We start from the raw sequence: 19,450 nt of genomic DNA, 5'->3' as shown, positions 1-19,450 counted from the left end.
GCCAACCCAGATAGTTCAGGATAGTCTCTTATTTAAAAGTCATCTGAAGACCAGCTTGATTCCATCAGCAGCCTTATTCCCCTTAATTCCCCGTATGATTCAGCATATCCACTGGTTCTAGGGATTGGGCCTTGGACATTTTAGGGGACCATTGTTCTTTCTCCCATAACTACCAGCTGCAAATGGCTGAGACTCAGTGTGCACCTGCATTGGACTGTTCTTGTAAACATTGCTTTCCATTCTCTATGATTCTTCAGCCTTTTCTACCTCTCATTTATTCCCTCATCTGCATTAGTTTACATCCTTTGCCTCACACTCAGTTGAGGAAATGGAAGCCATCAGATGAACACTGGCTCATCTCTTCTCCACCACATCTTTGTACTTACCTGAATATGTCCTCTCTTTTACCTCTGCCAAATGGAAGAACTGCCTGTCCTTTTATTCTTGAGTCCTGGCGTGTCTCCCGTGTCCACCCCCCCGCCCACCCCCATCACCACCCCTACCACATGTTTAGATTTGTATGGACAATGTGTAGGATCTTCCTTCTTTCAAAAGCCCTCTGCTGAACTCACATTTCGTTTCTGATTTCTCCATCTCCTATTTATGCTTCCGCCTCATCTCAGAACCCCAGTTTCAGCACCAAGTTGTTCAAGCAGAAACCTGGATATTGCCCATGATGGCGGCTCACAGCCCTCCGTCTCCAGTCTGCAGATCACTGCGTCTGCTTTCAAATGTCACCTCAGCCGCCATCCTCCCAGCCCAGCCTGCCAGCATTTCTTGTCTGGTCTGTACCACTGCCTCTGAACTGTGTCCCCACTTCTGTTTGTGCTCCCCAGACTCCCCCCTCCATTCCACAGCTATAAAACACAGGTGTCACATCCTGCTCCTCCTTACAAACTTTGACTTTTGTTCCTTTAAAACCAAAAAAAAAAAATCTTACCTTCAGTGTGATCTGGCTCCTGTCACTCTGGCCTCATTTCTTACCTCCCTCCCTCCCTCACCGTGCTCTGGCCACAGGCTTGTCCCGTCGTTCAGGTGTGCCCAGGGTTCTGCTTGGTGGCCGCCCCATGTGCCTAGACTCACACCCTCTCCTGTCTTTGCCCCCTGACCGCACCCAACTCAGCCAGTCCTGCACGACTCAGTCTAAGCTGAGGAAGACAGAACTTTGACTAATTTCTTTCTGGACCATTTAATGTAGTTCAGAGGTTTTCTGCTGAAGAATTGATTGATTGAATTATCACTATGATAATTGACATGCTAGACATCATGAGAATCTCTTTACTAAAAAGAAAAGCAAACAGTTAATTTCCATCTTCCACATCTTAGCTTCAGACATAGCTGTGATTATGATGAAGAGAAAATGTAGCTATAATCCTTGTTCACTTCTGGACTACTTAATAAGAGTTTGTGGATACCAGTTAAAACCTGGTGCTCCCTGCTGGGTAGACACTGCCTGGGGTATATCTTCCAATGTTCTTGCCAAAGCCAGTTCATCAGATGCATGATGATCTAGCTGCTCGTGGATGAGAAGAGAAAGTGGTGGCATGCTTGTTTATTTGTCATAAAACATGACCTTCTCTTTATTTTTGTAGTGACTCTTCTTGATTACTTGATACTTTATTAATATTTCTCTATGTATCTTATGTTGCAGACTATTCAGACTATGAAGACAGTTCCCTAGAATTTTTGGAAAGGTGCTCTTCTCCACTAACTCGATCTTCTGGGAGTTCTCTGGCTCTGCGAAGCATGTTTACGGAGAAAAATACAACATATCAGTACCCAAGGGCAATCTTGTCAGTTGATCTTAGTGGTGAAAGTATGTGTAACCATGTAATGCTTAAAACAAAGTCTTAACGATTCTTAAATGTGGAACTGAGACCAGCGCATACTTGATCAGGTCCTGTCTGAGCAGGGCCCACAATTTAAAAAGTTACTCCATAAACCAATATGAAAACTTGAACGTTAGAAATTTAGCTACTTTTAAAATTTATATGAAGTAAAATGAGCATTTCTACTTAATTGTAGGACAGGCGGTAAGGAAACAATTAGTGTCCACCATGTACTGGTCTTCTGTGGCTGTTTTTACATGTATTTTCATATTCTTCACTACCAGCTTATAAAATAGATATTGTTACCCACACTGTGTAAACAAGCAGAGGCTTATAGGTTAAGTAACTTATAGGGCTAATTAGCATTAGAATTAAAATTCAAACCAAGGTCTATCTTAACTCCTAAGAAAATGCTTTTTCTGCCAGATTTTTATCCTAGTTTAAAAAGACACTTTGAATTCCGGATCACAGATATTTCTGTAACCAAAAGTCTGGAAATGTGGTCCAGGCAGTGATCTGAACACATTCAGGTGTTAGGCATGTTGACAGAAAGCCAGTTAGGCGATGACACGAGCCCTGGAGTTGGAATGGTTCAGGTTTTCCTGCAAGTCGAGTCCCGATGGTGGAGGGGTTGAGGACTCTCTCCTGCCAGTGTTCTAAGCAATGGGAAGAGAGACTCTTAACTATAGACATTGATAGCAGTGGCTTGAGACCAGAGCTCCAGCACAGTCAGGGAATGGAAGGTAAAGGACGGGGCTCCATCCTGTGTGAAATCCCAGGACTGTTTAGGGGGTGCCCTGTCTTATTGAGTGCCCTGCATGGCGGATGCCAGGTCATGTTTTCTCTTTGGCACTGTTACCGCCTGCTCTCTTCCAGGCCCAACTCCCCTCTAGCTCACGATAGAGAAAAGTATATTCTTCCCTTGACGCTAAAATAAGCACATAGCACTTGTGAGATATTTTAAATCTCAAATCTAAGAAAAACAGGGGAGGGAGGACTAGGGAAAAGGTCCGTGCCCTTTTCCCTTTTGGGCCAGTGGTTCTTAACCTCACGTGTACATTATATTCATTGATGTGAGGCTAAAATACCAGGTATTTTAGGTGCTGCAGCAGGGTACAGGTCTGGGGGTTTGGGGAGGGCAGATCCTGGCAAGATAGCCCTGGTAGCTGGTGTTGAAAATCAGGTAACCCCCATCCTGTGAGTCATCAAGGTCTGACGGTTGCCTGTTTATGCAGAGTGATGGAGAGTGGGGGATGGGCAAGTGGTGTGGCCGGAACTAGAACAGGTGAGCGTGGCTGAAAAGAGTGTCCTGAGCGTGTGCCCTCCAGTCAGTTGGCTTCCCTTGCCCTTCACATGTTCAAGTGCTGAGCCCTGAGAAGGAAAGTGGGGAGGTTCTCAAATGTGAAGGTACATCAGAACCAGCTAGAGAACTTCTTATACCCGATCTCTGGGCCTTACCCAGAGAATTTTCTGGGTTCTGACAAGTTCCCAGGCAGTGCTGACCTGGACAGCGCACTTGGGGAATATTGTCTGGAAACAGGAGTGATAGTTCTGGGGGCAGCAGTGTGCTGGGGCCGCTTGGTTGGAGCTGTCAACAGGTGGTGGTCCAGTGCGAGAGGGAACCTGTACCTGCTTTTCTTATTTAACTTTCAACCCTGTGACCCATTTACTTAGCCTCCAGAATTCAGCCAAATATTGCTTTGATGTGAGTTAGTCAGACTGGATTTTCTGGCCAATATATCAAATTTGCCTTCTAACACCATAAAGCCTGACTGTTTTGGTTATACAAGCCCATGTAAGATACACCCTAATTCCTTTTAAGGGTAATAGTTTTTAAATTAAATTCATTACTGTTATGATTGCCATCCGTTTAATACCATGTATGTGTGCAGCAGTGTTTGAAACTGTTTATCTGTGTTCTAGTCTGTCATTTTGAAACATGAACTTGTGTTCAGGAAAGCCCAAGAGAAAAATACAGATTTTGGATTTAAGTTAGGAAGAGTATGAATAAATGAAATTTCTTACTCAGATTGTTAATATTGAAATATTTTATAATAGCTAATTGATTTACTTCTTGCTGCTTGAGTATTTTCTTGTATTTCTTTACCATTATCCTCATTTCTACTGACTTCACTCTCCAAGATGTCCCAAGATTCTAAGGAGAAAAAAACATGTGTTTTTCTATAAAACATTAACTTTTTATAAATCAGAAACAAAACATTCAAAAACATTGAGTCAGGGAGAAAATAGCCAAGATTGGAAGCTGATAAGGAAACTCTAAAGCGTGTGAAATATTTAGAATACAAATAGCATGAATTACGTGGTTTGAGTTCAGGCAGCTTACATCTGATCTGATTAAGTCTGAAAAGGAAATTTTCTGTATATCACGACTCCGTCCTCCCCACTTCCAGAAACATTCTGGAGTGGCTGTCGTATATATCAGGCTTCACTCTGAGCACTGGCTGCAGAGCAGTCAGCAGTGCAAAAGCCCTTGTTCTCCTGCACGCTTGACATTCTAGAAAGGGGAGGTGAATAAACAGCAGTGGAGGAATGTCTGAGCACATGACTGCAAGTTAGGGAGGTGAGGTAGAGAGGAAGGAACCCTCTCTGCTCTGAGGGTGGCCCCCATTTAGCAGCTTCCGGGCAGTGGGACGACTCAGGTTCCCCAGCATTTCTCCACTCACACTCCAGCACACCTCTAGTGTCCTGCCGTCATTTCTTTCCCTTTGTCATCACTCAAGTATTTCCTTATATTTGCCTCAGTTGTTTTTCCTGAGTAGCCTGAGCTAAATGGTAGTCTTTGATTTGACCCTGTTACAAGAACAAACCTAAAACCTAGCACTTAAATAGAGTCTTTGTAGTGGTCATCCATATAATCTAACTTCTGGGATGTACTTTTTTTTTTTTTTTTTTGAGGATTTTTATCAAAAAGAAATTTAGAATGTTATTAAATTCCTCAGGGAACTCATAATCCCGGTTTAAGAAATCCCGGTGAGGTCCATGAGTGCACAGGCTCTAGAATCAGGCAGTCCTGGCACGCAGTTGGCTTTACCACACGCTGGCTACACTGCCAGGCAGGTTGTGTCTTACATATAAAGTGCTTCATGTGGTCTGTCTCTGAAGTGCAGTGGTTACTGTTCCTGAGATTGTTAAAGAGTCGTATTGCTGTTAGCTCCTAGGCACGCTCCTTCACTTCCCTGAAGTACTGTGTATCTGTATGGTGCAAATAATAAAACCTCTTTCTGTGACCCATTGTTGTGAGGATCAGAAGGGATAATGTTTGTGAAAGCATTTGAAGACTGCCTATTTTAGTTATTAATATCCACTTTGGCCATCACTTCTATAAGCACCTGGACTAGAGGATACTTTCTGAGTCACTTATAATGGTATTAACATAAGATGTAAAACAATCACAGTCACCCAAGCTTCAAAAATCATATGTTTCTTTGGCAACAAATACTCTGTTCCCATTCATCCATCCTCCCTGTCTAAAGACTTAATAGCTTATACACACTTCCCATAGCGCCCTTCTTTCTAGAAAATGACATAAAAATGGAAAAAGCAGTGCTGAGCGCACTTTTATGTATGTTCTAGACTTATCGGACATGGAATTCCTGGACGATTCTTCCACGGAGAGTTTGCTCCTCAGTGGGGATGAGTACAATCAGGACTTTGATTCAACGAATTTCGAAGAGTCTCAGGATGAAGACGATGCCCTTAATGAAATTGTGCGATGCATCTGTGAGCTGGACGAGGAGAATGGCTTTATGATTCAGGTGACCTGTGTTCCCTTCACACGGAATCAGTCGGTCCAGGTGCTCGGCATGTGCGTGGGGGCATCTGTGTTCTTTTTCCTCCCCGTCCTTTGGAAGATGGAGGTTTCTAGCTTGTCATCACGTTTAAAGTACCAGTTTTAACGACTGGCAGGTCTCATCTTCAGTTGAAGTGTAGTTTTCTTACCTGAAGACCTGTCTCCAGGGTGTTTATTTTGAGGTTTACGAGCTAAAATTCTTTCCAAGAGCCATTAAAATGGCTAAGCTTCCACACAAAGGGGAAACCATAGAACTGTTCTGCTGGTCTGGATCCTGTTGTCTAGTGATTTATGTTGTCTAGTCACCCTTCAAGGGAGATACTGAAACAGAGTTTCCGGAATATCGAAGATTAAAGGAAAGCTTTGTTTCAAGGATTACCCTTACATATCACCTCTCCCTGTAGAAAAGGGATCTTTGAGACAAAAGGAAAGCATAACCCATGTTTTGTGATGACGTTTGGAAGATCTGAAGGTGTTAGTTCTAGAAGTGAAGGAAGAGTAACTTCCCTCTTACTATTCTTTTCCCCGATTTCCAATGGTTTTCTCAAATAAGGGAACTACAAGTTTGTAGGTTCACCACACAAGTAGTACTTCATGAGGTTGTTGCCTCACACACTGCTTCAAAGTTGCTTTTTTCTTTTTTTAATTTCTCTAATATGCAATTTTTAAGTTTTAAGAATGTGGGAAATAGGAGACATAGTTTTTGACTGACTTGTGATTAAACCCATTTACTAAAGCACATGTTAATGGGTGCAACAAGAGGAAGTTCCTGAAATAGTCTACTTTAAGTAAAGTAAAGCTCATGGTAAGTCATGACTCACTTTTGTGACGTGGATTAAGAAGTGAGCGGGCCGAAGCTGCAGGAGGACTCAGCCAGCTAGCTGAAGAGAAGGGGCTTGTCTCTGTTCCCGGCAAGTAAAGCGCGGTTGTCTTCCGGCAGTGTGAAGAGTGCCTGTGCTGGCAGCACAGCGTGTGCATGGGGCTGCTGGAGGAGAGCATCCCGGAGCAGTACCTCTGCTACATCTGCCGGGACCCCCCGGGTAAGCCTCCATCCCTCCTGCGCTTACAGGTCCCACTGTACGTCCACCGCCTGACATCCCACCTTCCGTGTCAGCTAGACACTGCTTCCTTGTTAAAACTTAAAAGTGTTTTTTGCTGTTAAGTTTTATTTTCCACATCAATTACTTAAAACATTAGCATAAATTCATCAGCATAATTTAACACCTTACAGGAAGGACCGGGTTGTGGCTTTTTCCTGGAGAAGAACTATCTCTTTAATGTACTCCTGTGTGTTGATTTCTAAATAGGCTAATACATGGTTATTTGAATGCATTCATAGCCTGAACTCAGGCTCCTCCTGACGGGATTTTGAATGCTCTTCTGGGAGTGCTGCATGACGTTGCAGTATTAGAGCAGGTGGGATGCCCAGGGACCATGGCCGGCCCCTTTGTTTCACTGATGAGGCAAGTAGGACCCTGGGTATCACGTGCCTTGTGCTCAAGACAGTTAGACTGGCGGCGCCGGGAGGAACTCCTGCACCTGCCTCCCCTGCACCTGGGCCTTCCTCGCCACAGGGGCTCTGAGCAGCAGTGTCCTGCATGTGGTGTGTGCTTCCAGCTCCCCGGCGGAACCCATGGAGGCATCTCAGATAAAGGCTGCTGCCTTTTCTTGTGTCTATCAGATGAATAACACGAAGAAGCAGGAGAGTTATTTAAACCTTCATGAATGTAGGCATTTGTTCATTCATTCATCTAGCAGCACTTATGGGATTCCTCCTGTTTGCCAGTCTCTGTGGTTAGAGGTAAGATGAGGTAAGAGGTAACTGTGCCATCCACTCGCTCACTGTATAGTAGGGGACACAGACATAGAAGCAGCTAGTTGTAACTGGATATAGTCACTGTTGATAGTGAAGATATAGGATTATATCAGATTCTATAGATACAGAGCTCTTAGACATGAAGGAGGGGTCCCTATTTACTTAACTAGAATTCTGTTTCATCCAGTTCAACTAGTTTCTGTCTACCCCTTTCAACCTTTTTTAGAGAACAGAAGACAGATACATAAAAAATAGAAAGTAACACTCAAGGTTCCTCTGCAGGTGTGACCTGCCACTGACCACATCCTTAATGGAGTTTGTCTTCCTTAGTGGACAGGAAATCTGACTGTGGGAAGAACTCTAAACAGCGCCAACTGCTCGAAACACTAGCCTTGCTCGTCTTTGGAATTTGTTCTTAGTCCTAGAGCTTGCCTCGTTTACTGAGTGATATTGGTCTGGTAGTAGTTGAAGGGAAGTCTCGAGTGAATGGACTCCTTCGTCACTGTAATCTCAATTTCATCTACAGGTCAGAGATGGAGTGCAAAGTATCGCTACGATAAGGATTGGTTGAATAATGGGAGAATGTGTGGGTTATCATTTTTAAAAGAAAATTACTCTCACCTCAATGCCAAAAAGATAGTTTCCACACACCACCTGCTTGCTGACGTCTGTGGTGTTACAGAAGTCCTGCACGGGTTACAGCTGAAGATCGGAATACTCAAGTAAGTGAAGGGTGGCCAAGGGAGGGGTTCAGTTAGGTGTAAGTTTTAATTCAAGCTAAGTCAGTTGTTTTTTGTTTCTAACTAATTTTTACTGGAGTGTAGTTGCTTTACTGGCCAACTGGAACTGATCATGTCCTTGGTAGACTCCATGCATCCTGGTATCAGGCACTTTGGTGTACCTTGTTTATGTCTGTCTTCCCTTACTAAGCCTTGAGTTCCTGGAAGGTTGGGATTGTGTCTTACTCATCATTTTATTCCTAGAGCTTAGTGGAGGGATGAGTTCTCAGTAACAAATGAAATTCGCTTCTGTTGGATGTCATAAACCTGAAGATGAATTTCTTCATAAAAAGGTCACACAAATGCTAAAACTCAAGAGAGAAACTAATTTATAAAGTTAGGCTTTAAAAAAAAATGTGGTTGTCCTTGATATCAATATGAATTTCTGAACATTTGTAATTTCAGTAAAGATTTCAACTGGACAAATTTTGCCTCATGCCTATAGGTTCTGTTTATGTTAATGTTTCTACTAATAGTAGTTATTATCACTAGCTAGAAGGCAATGGCACTCCACTCCAGTACTCTTGCCTGGAAAATCCCATGGATGGAGGAGCCTGGTAGGCAGCAGTCCATGGGGTCGCTAGGAGTTGGACATGACTGAGCGACTTCACTTTCACTTTTCACTTTCATGCACTGGAGAAGGAAATGGCAACCCACTCCAGTGTTCTTGCCTGGAGAATCCCAGGGACGGGGGAGCCTGGTGGGCTGCCGTCTACGGGGTTGCACAGAGTCGGACATGACTGGAGCGACTTGGCAGCAGCAGCAGCAGTATTTATTGAAAGTCTACTAGGTCCCTGAAATTGTTGGTTTCTTATGATATTTCATTTAATCCTTACAATAATGACCTTACTTTGATAGCTGGGTGATCAAAGACAGAGGTTCTGGAAGTCGTCCAAGCTCCTGTGAGGCAGAGCAAGACTCTACCCATTGGACTATTGAGTTACAAGTCTAGCTGTCCTTCTACTGCACCTTCTACTGTTGAAGAATTATAGTATTTTCTGGATATTAAATAATGAGGGGTCTAAAAGATAAAATTTATAGCTTCAGAAACAAGATTTGGGTTTATGTCTCCAGATTGTCCTTCTTTTCCTCGCTATAGAATTTGAGGAAAGGATTCCTCTTTTACTTACTGCAGAATTTTAATTATTACAGAATCAATTGTGCAGTATCATGCTTGAGGGTTCAGTGAGGATGGTGGTAAAGACACATTATCTTGGACTGTTAGCACGTAATTAGTACAAGCTCTTTGGAGGCCACTTTGGCAGTACTTGTCAGAATTAAAATGTGCAGGCATTTTCTAGCAATTCCATATCTAGAAATTGATCTAACTGATATCCCCACTTGTGTGCCAACGTTGTTGTTGTTTAGTTGCTAAGTTGCGTTCAACTCTTGTGACTCCATGGACTGCAGCATGCCAGGCTTCTCTGTCCTTCACTCTCCCGAAGTTTGCTCAGACTCATGTCCATTGACTCAGTGATACCATCCATCCATCTCATCCTCTGTTGCCCCCTTCTCCTCTTGCCCTCAGTCTTTCCCAACATCAGGGTCTTTTCCAGTGAGTTGGCTCTTCGAGTCAGGTGCAAAGGTCCACATAAAAAAAAAAAAACCTAAAACAACAGCAACAACAAAAAACTTACTACACTTTTTTTTCCCTCTGAGCTGTTTCTCCCACTTTGTTTTAAGGAATAAACATCATCCCGACCTTCGTCTCTGGGCTTGTTCCGGGAAGAAGAAAGATCAAGATCAAGTGGTTGCTGGGGTGGAGAAAAAAATAACAGTGCAAAACATAGTTAATGTGGAAGAAAAGAAGTATCATGTACAGAACCACAAAGAACCACCTCGTTTACCCCTAAAAATGGAAGGAACTTATATAACAAGTGAGCACAGCTACCAAAAGCCACAAAGTTTTGGTCCAGATTGCAAATCTCTCGCAGAGCCTGGGAGCTCAGATGATGATGATGTTAGTAGTTTTGAAGAAGAACAAGAATTTCACACGAGAGATAAAAACCGTTTACGATATCCAGTAAAAGAAGATGGAAGGCCCGGAAAGGTATAAGTAGTTCATTTGTCTTTGCTTAGAAATACGATAGAACAAAAGAAAATTTCGTGAAATAAGGCGTACTGAATTCCCAGGTTTTACTTATATTTCCAAATTCATAAGTACCTTGTTAGGGTAAAGACATTCTTTGCTGTCTCTCCAAGAACACACTGACCTTTTGAACACTTAATTATCCCCTAATTCAGAAATACAGTAATTCATTAAACTTTTGCCTTAACGAAAGTTCTAATTTTATAAGTACACTTAGATGTCTCTAAAAACCGTGAACCGCATTTTTTCCCAGAGAACATCTATGTGTTAAAAACATGAGAGTGCATATGGGTGTGTGTATATTAATACAACTTGTGTTCTTTTGTACATGTTTCAGATAAGTGTCAGTCCGGTTGTCTTTTTAAACTTTAGCATATTTGTATATCAATCCTATTATGCCATAAGCTGAATTCCTGTAGCTCTGTATACATTGAATATTTATAAATTTATTTCCTATTCACGACTTAGAGATGTCATGCCTTCATTTTTTATTGATTTTCAATTAGCAATACTGCTTTAAAATCAGTTCTTTATTTTTCTGGCCTCTTTTATCAAGTAAGTTCTATAAGTAAATACTTAACTGAATTTGAATAGCTTGTATTACATGAAATTTTGTGGTAAATTAATTGTCAAATTAATATTCATCTTATGAAGTGAGTTATCGCTGGTGAATCTGAGCTCAGATTTTGTGTGTGTGTTAAGCAGTCTGCACTTGTTAAATTTTTAAAGGATTTTTATCTTCCCCTCATCTCATTGACTTAGCTGCAGTAATAAATTCTAGTGTGCAGCTAAGGACACTATACTGGCTTCTGCCACCTTCCGTAATTTTTTTTCATATTGCTTTTTGCCTTCACTCCACTTAAACACAGTTTAGATTAATTGAGGAAGGAGTCAGTCTAAATTATCTGGGCTTCCTAGTTACATATATAACTAGCTCCTTCATTTCTTTAGCAGGTTTGATTGAAGGCCTTCTACCCTGTGTAGCACTGGGCTAGGCATTGGGAAGAGACACAGCAGGCATGTCTGCTTTTTTAGGGCCATCAGGTGTAATTTAATTACGTGCTTGTACTTCCTTTAAGAATATTCTGGGGGTCAGATTGGATTTTAACCTATCCTCTTGGGTAATGAGGTTTTTAATGTATCTTTCCCTGTGTGACATGACATTACATTTCATCCAATTCTTTGTTTCCGTTGGTTCTTTGGAGAAGAATCCAGCTGAAAGGAATACAGTATTTGTTTATAATGATAAAAAGAGCACTGAAGACCCGGGAGACTCGCATCTTCAGTGGCAGCTCAATCTCCTTACGCACATAGAGAACGTGCAGAAAGAAGTCACCAGCAGGATGGACCTCATAGAAAAGGAAGTTGACGGTAATTTATGAAGGATCTGTAACACAGTTGCTATAGTCTGTAAAGTGTTTTTATTGTGCTTATGAATAACATGACGTTCCTTAAAGTCTTTTAAATTATGGAACAAAAACTGCAGACAGTGACCACACTGATGGAGCTTTATTGCTTCCTTTACATTGTATTTAGCATATCTGGCATTTAGGGTATTTTAGTCTCGAGTCCGGAGAAGGCAATGGCACCCCACTCCAGTACTCTTGCCTGGAAAATCCCATGGGCGGAGGAGCCTGGTAGGCTGCAGTCCATGGGGTCGCTAAGAGTCGGACACAACTGAGCGACTTCACTTTAACTTTTCACTTTCATACATTGGAGAAGGAAATGGCAACCCACTCCAGTGTTCTTGCCTGGAGAATCCCAGGGACGGGGGAGCCTGGTAGGCTGCCGTCTATGGGGTCACACAGAGTCGGACGCGACTGAAGCGACTTAGCAGCAGCAGCAGCAGTCTCGAGACAGTATGACTGGATGGCTATTTTAGGGATTTTTCTTTTTTAAGATAGGTACTTAGGAAATACTCTCCATCTGCCAGGCTCAGTGTATACCACATGTAGGATATTTATTAGTTTCATTGAACTGTGTTTTCTTTGAAAGTCAGCATAAGGACTTGAAGCATATTTGAAATATTGGGGAAAACATTTTGTTTTCACTGTGGTCAGTGTTTGTTAAGTGAAATTAACAACAAAAAAGAACTCCTGCTAGGTTAAGTGGGTAAACTTTTAGTTCACATATACAATTTCAGATGTTTTTCTTCTGTATTTTTAATTTTATTACACAGGAACCCTAAGGAGTAGACAGGGAAAATATTATCCCCATTTTATAGTTGAGAAAATAAGAGTCATTGAGATTCACTTCAGTTCAGTTCAGTCGCTCAGTTGTGTCCAACTCTTTTCGACCCCATGAATCGCAGCACGCCAGGCCTCCCTGTCCATCACCAACTCCCAGAGTTCACTCAGACTCACATCCATCGAGTCAGTGATGCCATCCAGCCATCTCATCCTCTGTCGTCCCCTTCTCCTCTTGCCCCCAATCCCTCCCAGCATCAGCTTTTCCAGTGAGTCAACTCTTCACATGAGGTGGCCAAAGTACTGCAGTTTCAGCTTTAGCATCATTCCTTCCAAAGAAATCCCAGGGCTGATCTTCAGAATGGACTGGTTGGATCTCCTTGCAGTCCAAGGGACTCAAGAGTCTTTCTTCTCCAGCACCACAGTTCAAAAGCATCAATTCTTCGGCACTCACCTTTCTTCACAGTCCAACTCTTGAGATTACCCGATTTCAAACCTAGTGCTTTTCCTGTGGTTTTTGACTCCATCTTTAAACTCATAGATTGTTTTTCCCACCCCCACTTTTTATTTGCAAAAGCATGCACTACTTTTACCCCCCACTAAGTTAGGGTTCCTACTCCTTTGTTTTTCCCTGTGAAAAGAGGAAATGGAAACCCACTTCAGAAGCATCCTCCATTTGGTTATCAGCTAGCTGTAGAGTTAGTTTTCAGAGAAGGCAATGGCACCCCACTCCAGCACTCTTGCCTGGAAAATCCTATGGACGGAGGGCCTGGTAGGCTGCAGTCCATGGGGTCGCTAAGAGTCGGATACGACTGAGCGACTTCACTTTCACTTTTTACTTTCATGCATTGGAGAAGGAAATGGCAACCCACTCCAGTGTTCTTGCCTGGAGAATCCCAGGGATGGGGGAGCCTGGTGGGCTGCCGTCTCTGGGGTCACACAGAGTCGGACACAACTGAAGCGACTTAGCAGCAGTAGCAGCAGCAGAGTTAGTTTAGTTTTAAGTAGATTTTTAAAGAAGAAAAAAAATGCAGCTTGATGCCATTTTCTATTATTAATAAAAAGGATAAAATGTAACTAATTGCATTCTGCCTAGATTTCTAGTATGTTTGCATTTTTTTAAAGTAGTGGTTCAAGAGGACACTAAGAAGTTGCCACCTTCTTTGTTAAAAAGAACTTATGGACTAAAAAAGGTTAGGGTAGCTGAGTTTCATTTAAAATGGAAATGATTTAAGCCTAAATTAATAATAATCTTGAGCAGGAACAGGGGATGTTGTTTTCTGTTCTAGAAGCGAGTAAAAGGAGACACTCAAAATGAAGTTACTTTATATCTATAAAGGGGAAAATTACCTAAAATAATGACAGATAAAACAACAGATAAAGGTTACCAAGATGGGCTGAGGGATAGAGGATGCTTAACAGCTCAGAGGTGGCTTGCAGCTTTCTAGAGAAAGGGAAGTGAACTCTTTCTGCATCACTTTTCAACCTTCTCATTATACCATTTTCTGACTGTGTTTTCAGTTGCCGTGTAAATGTGTGTGTTCTCTTCTCTCTTGTAGTTCTGGAAAGCTGGCTTGATTTCACAGGGGAGTTGGAGCCACCCGATCCTCTTGCAAGGCTGCCCCAGCTTAAACGCCACATCAAACAGCTCCTAATTGACATGGGAAAAGTACAGCAGATAGCCACTCTCTGCTCTGTATGACGGCAGTGAACACATGATGCAAAGAATGGGGCTCTGTTCAGTCGACTCGCTTTTATTATCCACATGGCTGCTAAGTGGATAGTTGAAAAGCTTAGTGATGTTTGGTCATTTACTGATTTGTGCCATCAATAGGATGGCACCTTGGAAAGGAAAGTGAAGAACAACTTTATCAGGGAAGCTAATGTTAAAAAGCATTCATGAGCTAGATACAAATGATAATGTGCCATATGCCCAGGGTCAGTGGAGGTAGATTAGAATCTATGCTGAGGGAATCAGATTGGCAGGATTTTTGAGTAGTTGCTAACATGAAACACGAGATACCTGTAGGAAGAAATATGGTGCATTCATATAGTTCTTAGTGAAAGATCTAAGTTTATAAACCAGCATTTGGCCAAAACGAAAATTGTAGAGGAGATTTAAATTGTGGAGAGTTCTGTAAGGTTGTTGTAAGAACTGTCTTCTCTGCAGTTGATCCAGCTGCACTGAAGTCCAGAGTATTTAAACTTTTATGGGATCATGAACTGTTTCTTAGGTGATGAATGTCCTTAACCAGAAAACTGACAGTAGAAGTCTCACTTCTGAGGAAAACAGTTGTGGCATCCTTACTTCATTATGAATATATTTTAAAAACAGTGAAATAATTGGAATCCATTGCTGGCATTAGAAGCTCATTGTAAAAACAGAATGGCTCGCAGAATTGTCAGTGTGCCAAATAACGATACTGCTGGAAAGAGAGATTTAAATACTGTGGGAGTTCTCTCACCCAAGTCTTACATAATGCCATCAGTCCATCAGAGACGCGTCTATCCCATATACTATATATAGAATATATATAGTCAGAGTTCAGCATTCAGGTTTCAACGTACAGTTTGATCCTGAATGTGCTTGATATTTGCCTTCAGAAAAAAAAAATGTAAATAACCTCAGCTGGGATGAGGAGTGACAAAAATAACGAAATAGTTTGTGGCTGTGGATTTTTTTTTTTAAACTGCTGGTAGTGGAATACTGGAAAAGCTTCATTTCTGAAGATGAATTTTATTTTTAAAAAATACATGAGGCACTCAAAACTTGTAGCTTTGATCACAAATGGACAGATTTCTGAAACCAAAGGCAACTGAGTTGCTGCGTTAGCTCTTGCTGGGCCTCGGCCTGGCCTCCGTCTGCCAGTGCTCTTGCGCGCCGTGTGCCGCCCCCGCGCTCGCGCAGGTGTGCGTTCCGTGTGTGTGCTTGTTTGAAACAAACACTCAGCGTACACGTGTACATAATCGACATATTTATATCTACACATATCTAGTTTTATTACTATAGTCTATAAGAGTTGGTGGTTAACATGAAATGTTACCTTTTAACAGACTGTTTTTAAAATATTAAAAATGTTATGTATAGGTTTTGAAACTTTTTTAAAAAGGGGGGAGAAAAGACTGTTAAGAGGAGGCTATTTGATGACATGTTAACACTTGAATATTTTATGCCTCATCCTGTTTATCAGTTCTAGCAATCTGTATAAATGCATTTTAGAACTGATAGACAGTCAACTTGAATTTATCTTTGATAAGAATACATGCCACTGTACATTCAGATATTATTTAAAACTGCAAACACACTGTTCTATATGTAAGGTACTGTATGTAAAACTCTTTATTAAAACAATTCCACATATCATAAAATTTCAGCTTGCCTTTTTGCAGCCTTATATTTTGATGTAAAGATGATTAAAAGAATGTGCAAAGCAGTAATTAGAAATTTTTATTGCCTTTTGAGATTCTCCAACTTGACACATGTGCCAAAGATCACAGACATAAAATACAGCCCTATGGATTTACTTATGATGCATTAACGTTGTCAGAAATCTTACTGAGAAATGAAAAGCTTTAGTAGAGGAGATACAAGGTAGTTATTAAATTTGAATATTAAAGTAAAAAAAGATAGTGCCTGTATTTCATGTGTGGAGTAAACTTTCTAATGTCTCTTTTTCAAGATTGATACTTTATCTTTTCATTTGTGTTTTAAAATAATGACCCTAATCTTTTCCCTATTATGGTTAAATTCTAGACATTTATCTGTTTTTCAAAATGGAACAAATAACATTCTTAACAGGCTGTAAACACCAGTGTTGCCCAGATTCTTGTCACATGCTCGAGGGACCTTTTGTGCCCAGTAACACTCATATTCTCAGCCCCTGATGACCACAGTTAAATTAATGTGCATTTTTTCTTGGGACATCTTAAAATTAGATCACTTTGATAGCCAGCTAGCTAAAAGTTTCATTAATAATTAGAATATTGAATTCTTGTTCTGCTTCAATGCATATGAATTGGGAGTCTGAAGTTTTTGATTTATGTTTTAAAGTAAATCTGTATTGAATTACTTGTACGCACATCTCCATTTATTAGTAATACAGAGTGTATCAACAGTTGGTTGAAGCATTTTAGCAACTATAGGCTGCTGACTCCTTCCGTATTTAGGTGAGTAAATTTGTTTTTGAGAAGTCAGTCCAGTATGAGAGGTTTCAGAGTTGGTTTTCTTTCCACTTAGTCTTACTTTAAAAAAATATGAGAGTATATATCTAAATATAAGCAGTAAACTAGGGAGGGTGTTTCTTGAAAAGGTGACTTTTCATTGCCACCCAGACAGAGTAGACAGACGTTGTAGGGAGAGATCCTTCTTAGTATGCTACTGATAAGTACAGTTTGTACTTCTTTATACTCATTGTGTGGTTCTGCTGACTTTCAAACTTAGAGTAGTGTACACTTTCCTTAAAGGAAATTGATTATTCTCATTATTTAAGGTGAAATCCTTTGTCCCACATTCACCTTGTTTCCACTGACTTACATCCTCTCAGATGTTCATATTCTATATTTTCAAGATGAAGGACCCCATTTCCCCTCCAGCCAACAGGATCTCCTGCCAGCTTCATTCTCTCTGCTGTCGCATCTTCTAAGAGCCCTGGGTGGAAACTCACAGCCCCCTCCCCAACTCCACCCCAGTTCATTCCTTCACTGGTTGTGCTGGTTCCTCAAAGTGGATGGTGTCATCTTCCTTCTGAGTCCCACGTAGTAGGACACCATTTTTTATAAAATCACATCATGACGGTAATACTGTGGGCTTCTGAAGTTTTAATTTTCATTCTGATTCATCAAAATGATCACTGTCAGGCTAGGGGATTAACACTGAGTGACAGCTCTGTGCCAGGTATTATACGTGTTACCTGCAGCATCTGATTTGGTTCTTTTGTGGAGAGGTGGAACAGGCTCATTTTCAAGCTGAGGAGGAGGACAGGAAGCTGAGGGTTAAAAACATTGAGAGACTTGGCAGGTTCAAGATGCAAGCCCAGTTTTGTTCCAGCTTGTGTTCTCCTCGCAGGTGTGTTTCACATATTCTTGTCATTTCTTTTCTGAAATCCTTAGTGACTCCCTATTTCAAACCAAGTTAGATCTGTGTAATCTGGATCTTTTGTACTTTGCCTAATCAGTTCTCAAATTCATTTAAGTATATAGCCTCATGATTTCCATAGATGGGTTCCATCTCTTGCCTTCATATTATTTTCTTCTTCTGGAAAATTCTCCTTTGTGTCTCTTCAAATGCATACAGTACTTCAGGCTTTGATTTCTCTTCCTAAGAGAAGCAGTCCATCACTGGAGATGTCTTAATAGCGTCATTGTACCAAGCTATGGAGGGACCATGTCAGTGGACAATATATTTCCTATGGTGGAACAGAAAGGAGCTCTGTAATTCTCAGATTTTCTGCTCTGGTAATTTACTAGCAATAACCTCTCTGAGCTTTGGTTTTCTTATGTGTTAAAAGGAATAATACCTAGCTTATAACCTGGTTTTTGAGGGTTTGATGAAGCAAATACAGTAAATTGTAAAGTTGAAAGTTAAATATAGTAGACACATTGAATGTCATCTGTTTGCCAGCCATTAAGTTACATGGTTGGACATGAAATTAATGTTAATAGAATCACAGTCTATATAGCCTAATGGAAACATTAAAAAAATATTTTTTCAACAAGATACGTGATGTCAGAGAGTACAAGGAACCATGGAGGTGAAAGAAAAGATAAATAGACTTGTAGGTGGAGAAGTTTGGGGGAAATAGAATCTATATGTTAATTAAAGTGCGCTCAGTCACTTAGTCATGTCTTGACTCTTTACAGCCCCATGAACTGTAAGGCTCCTTTGTCCATGGAGTTCTCCAGGCAAAGATACTGAAGGGGTTTGCCATTTTCTACTCCAAGGGATCTTCCCGACTTAGGGATCAAACCCACATCTCTTGCTGCTTCTGCATTGGCAGGTGGATTCTTTACCACTAGCGCCACCTGGAAAACCTTCAATTAAAACAGTCGTTTTGAATGTTTTTTGACTGTGAACTCTCCATAGGAATTTCAAAACGTTCTCATCCGTTTCTGGTACCTGTTGTCTTTGGGTAACCCTGAAAGTACATCCAGAGACAAAACTGGAGTGTACTTAGTCAGCTAAGGAATTGTACTTAGATCATCTAAGGAAGTTTGAAGTGAGGAAGAGAGAAAATGAGGAAAGAGGGAGGAAAAAGCCCAAGTAAATAAGCACAACTGGGCACTGCTGTGGGCAGCGGGGCTTTGAGTCTGCCATTTGAAATTGCTCATCATAAATTTAAACAGTTGCAGAGTGTGATTTCTAATTTTTAAATATTGGGCAATTAAAATCAACCTCTTATCAGTGTTGGAATAGAATCAATACTGTTTTTGTTAGTTACCAACATCTGTTTTAAAAGTACACAGGCAAGCTCTTTTGTAACATTTGGAAAATTTTCAGTTTTTATATTTTTTGCCTTTTTATTTTACTTCCAAATAGAATGTTGTCTTCTTTTATACTTACAAGTCTTTATCATACTTTTGTCCATAAACACAAAAGAATTGCAATTTAAAATTGTATTTATAGGCTTCTTAATAGAGTATCAAAATACTTGGCGAACTAATCACTAATCACTGAATATAAAATAGAGAAGTCTGTAATTATAGTTGAAGATTTCAGCCCTCCTTTAACACTAATTGATGGAACAAGTAGCCAGAATATCAGGACAGAAGACTGGAACAAAAATGAATACTCAACCTAATTGATGTTGAGAGGACATTCCACCCAACAACATGAGAATATGAATTTCCTTTTTAATACACATGGAACACTCAAAGAGATGGACTACATACTAGGCTATAAAATAGGTCTCAACTCATTTAAAATTGAAATGTATAACATGTT

The 19,450-nt window shown here is 40.8% G+C and overlaps 1 protein-coding gene across 11 annotated transcripts in view; it reads left to right on the top strand.

Moving 5' to 3' along the window:
* PHF20L1 (PHD finger protein 20 like 1) overlaps positions 1-16,191 on the top strand; it is a 74,144-nt gene extending 57,953 nt beyond the window's left edge. For 6 of the 11 annotated variants that reach the window (XM_027560806.1, XM_027560807.1, XM_027560801.1 and 3 more), the window contains 7 exons: positions 1,652-1,816; positions 5,424-5,605; positions 6,581-6,680; positions 7,983-8,178; positions 9,919-10,285; positions 11,530-11,695; positions 14,070-16,191. In XM_027560806.1, coding sequence (XP_027416607.1) covers positions 1,652-1,816; positions 5,424-5,605; positions 6,581-6,680; positions 7,983-8,178; positions 9,919-10,285; positions 11,530-11,695; positions 14,070-14,212 — 1,319 coding nt within the window. In that variant the 3' untranslated portion in view covers positions 14,213-16,191. The remainder of the gene's footprint in view (positions 1-1,651; positions 1,817-5,423; positions 5,606-6,580; positions 6,681-7,982; positions 8,179-9,918; positions 10,286-11,529; positions 11,696-14,069) is intronic. The other 5 variants (XM_027560808.1, XM_027560810.1, XM_027560804.1 and 2 more) reach the window with 2 other exon arrangements.
* The last annotated feature ends 3,259 nt before the right edge of the window (positions 16,192-19,450 follow it).

The sequence above is a fragment of the Bos indicus x Bos taurus genome, chromosome 14 (assembly GCF_003369695.1).
Source record: "Bos indicus x Bos taurus breed Angus x Brahman F1 hybrid chromosome 14, Bos_hybrid_MaternalHap_v2.0, whole genome shotgun sequence".
Taxonomy (NCBI): domain Eukaryota; kingdom Metazoa; phylum Chordata; class Mammalia; order Artiodactyla; family Bovidae; genus Bos; species Bos indicus x Bos taurus.
This window is presented reverse-complemented; position numbering and strand designations above follow the sequence as displayed.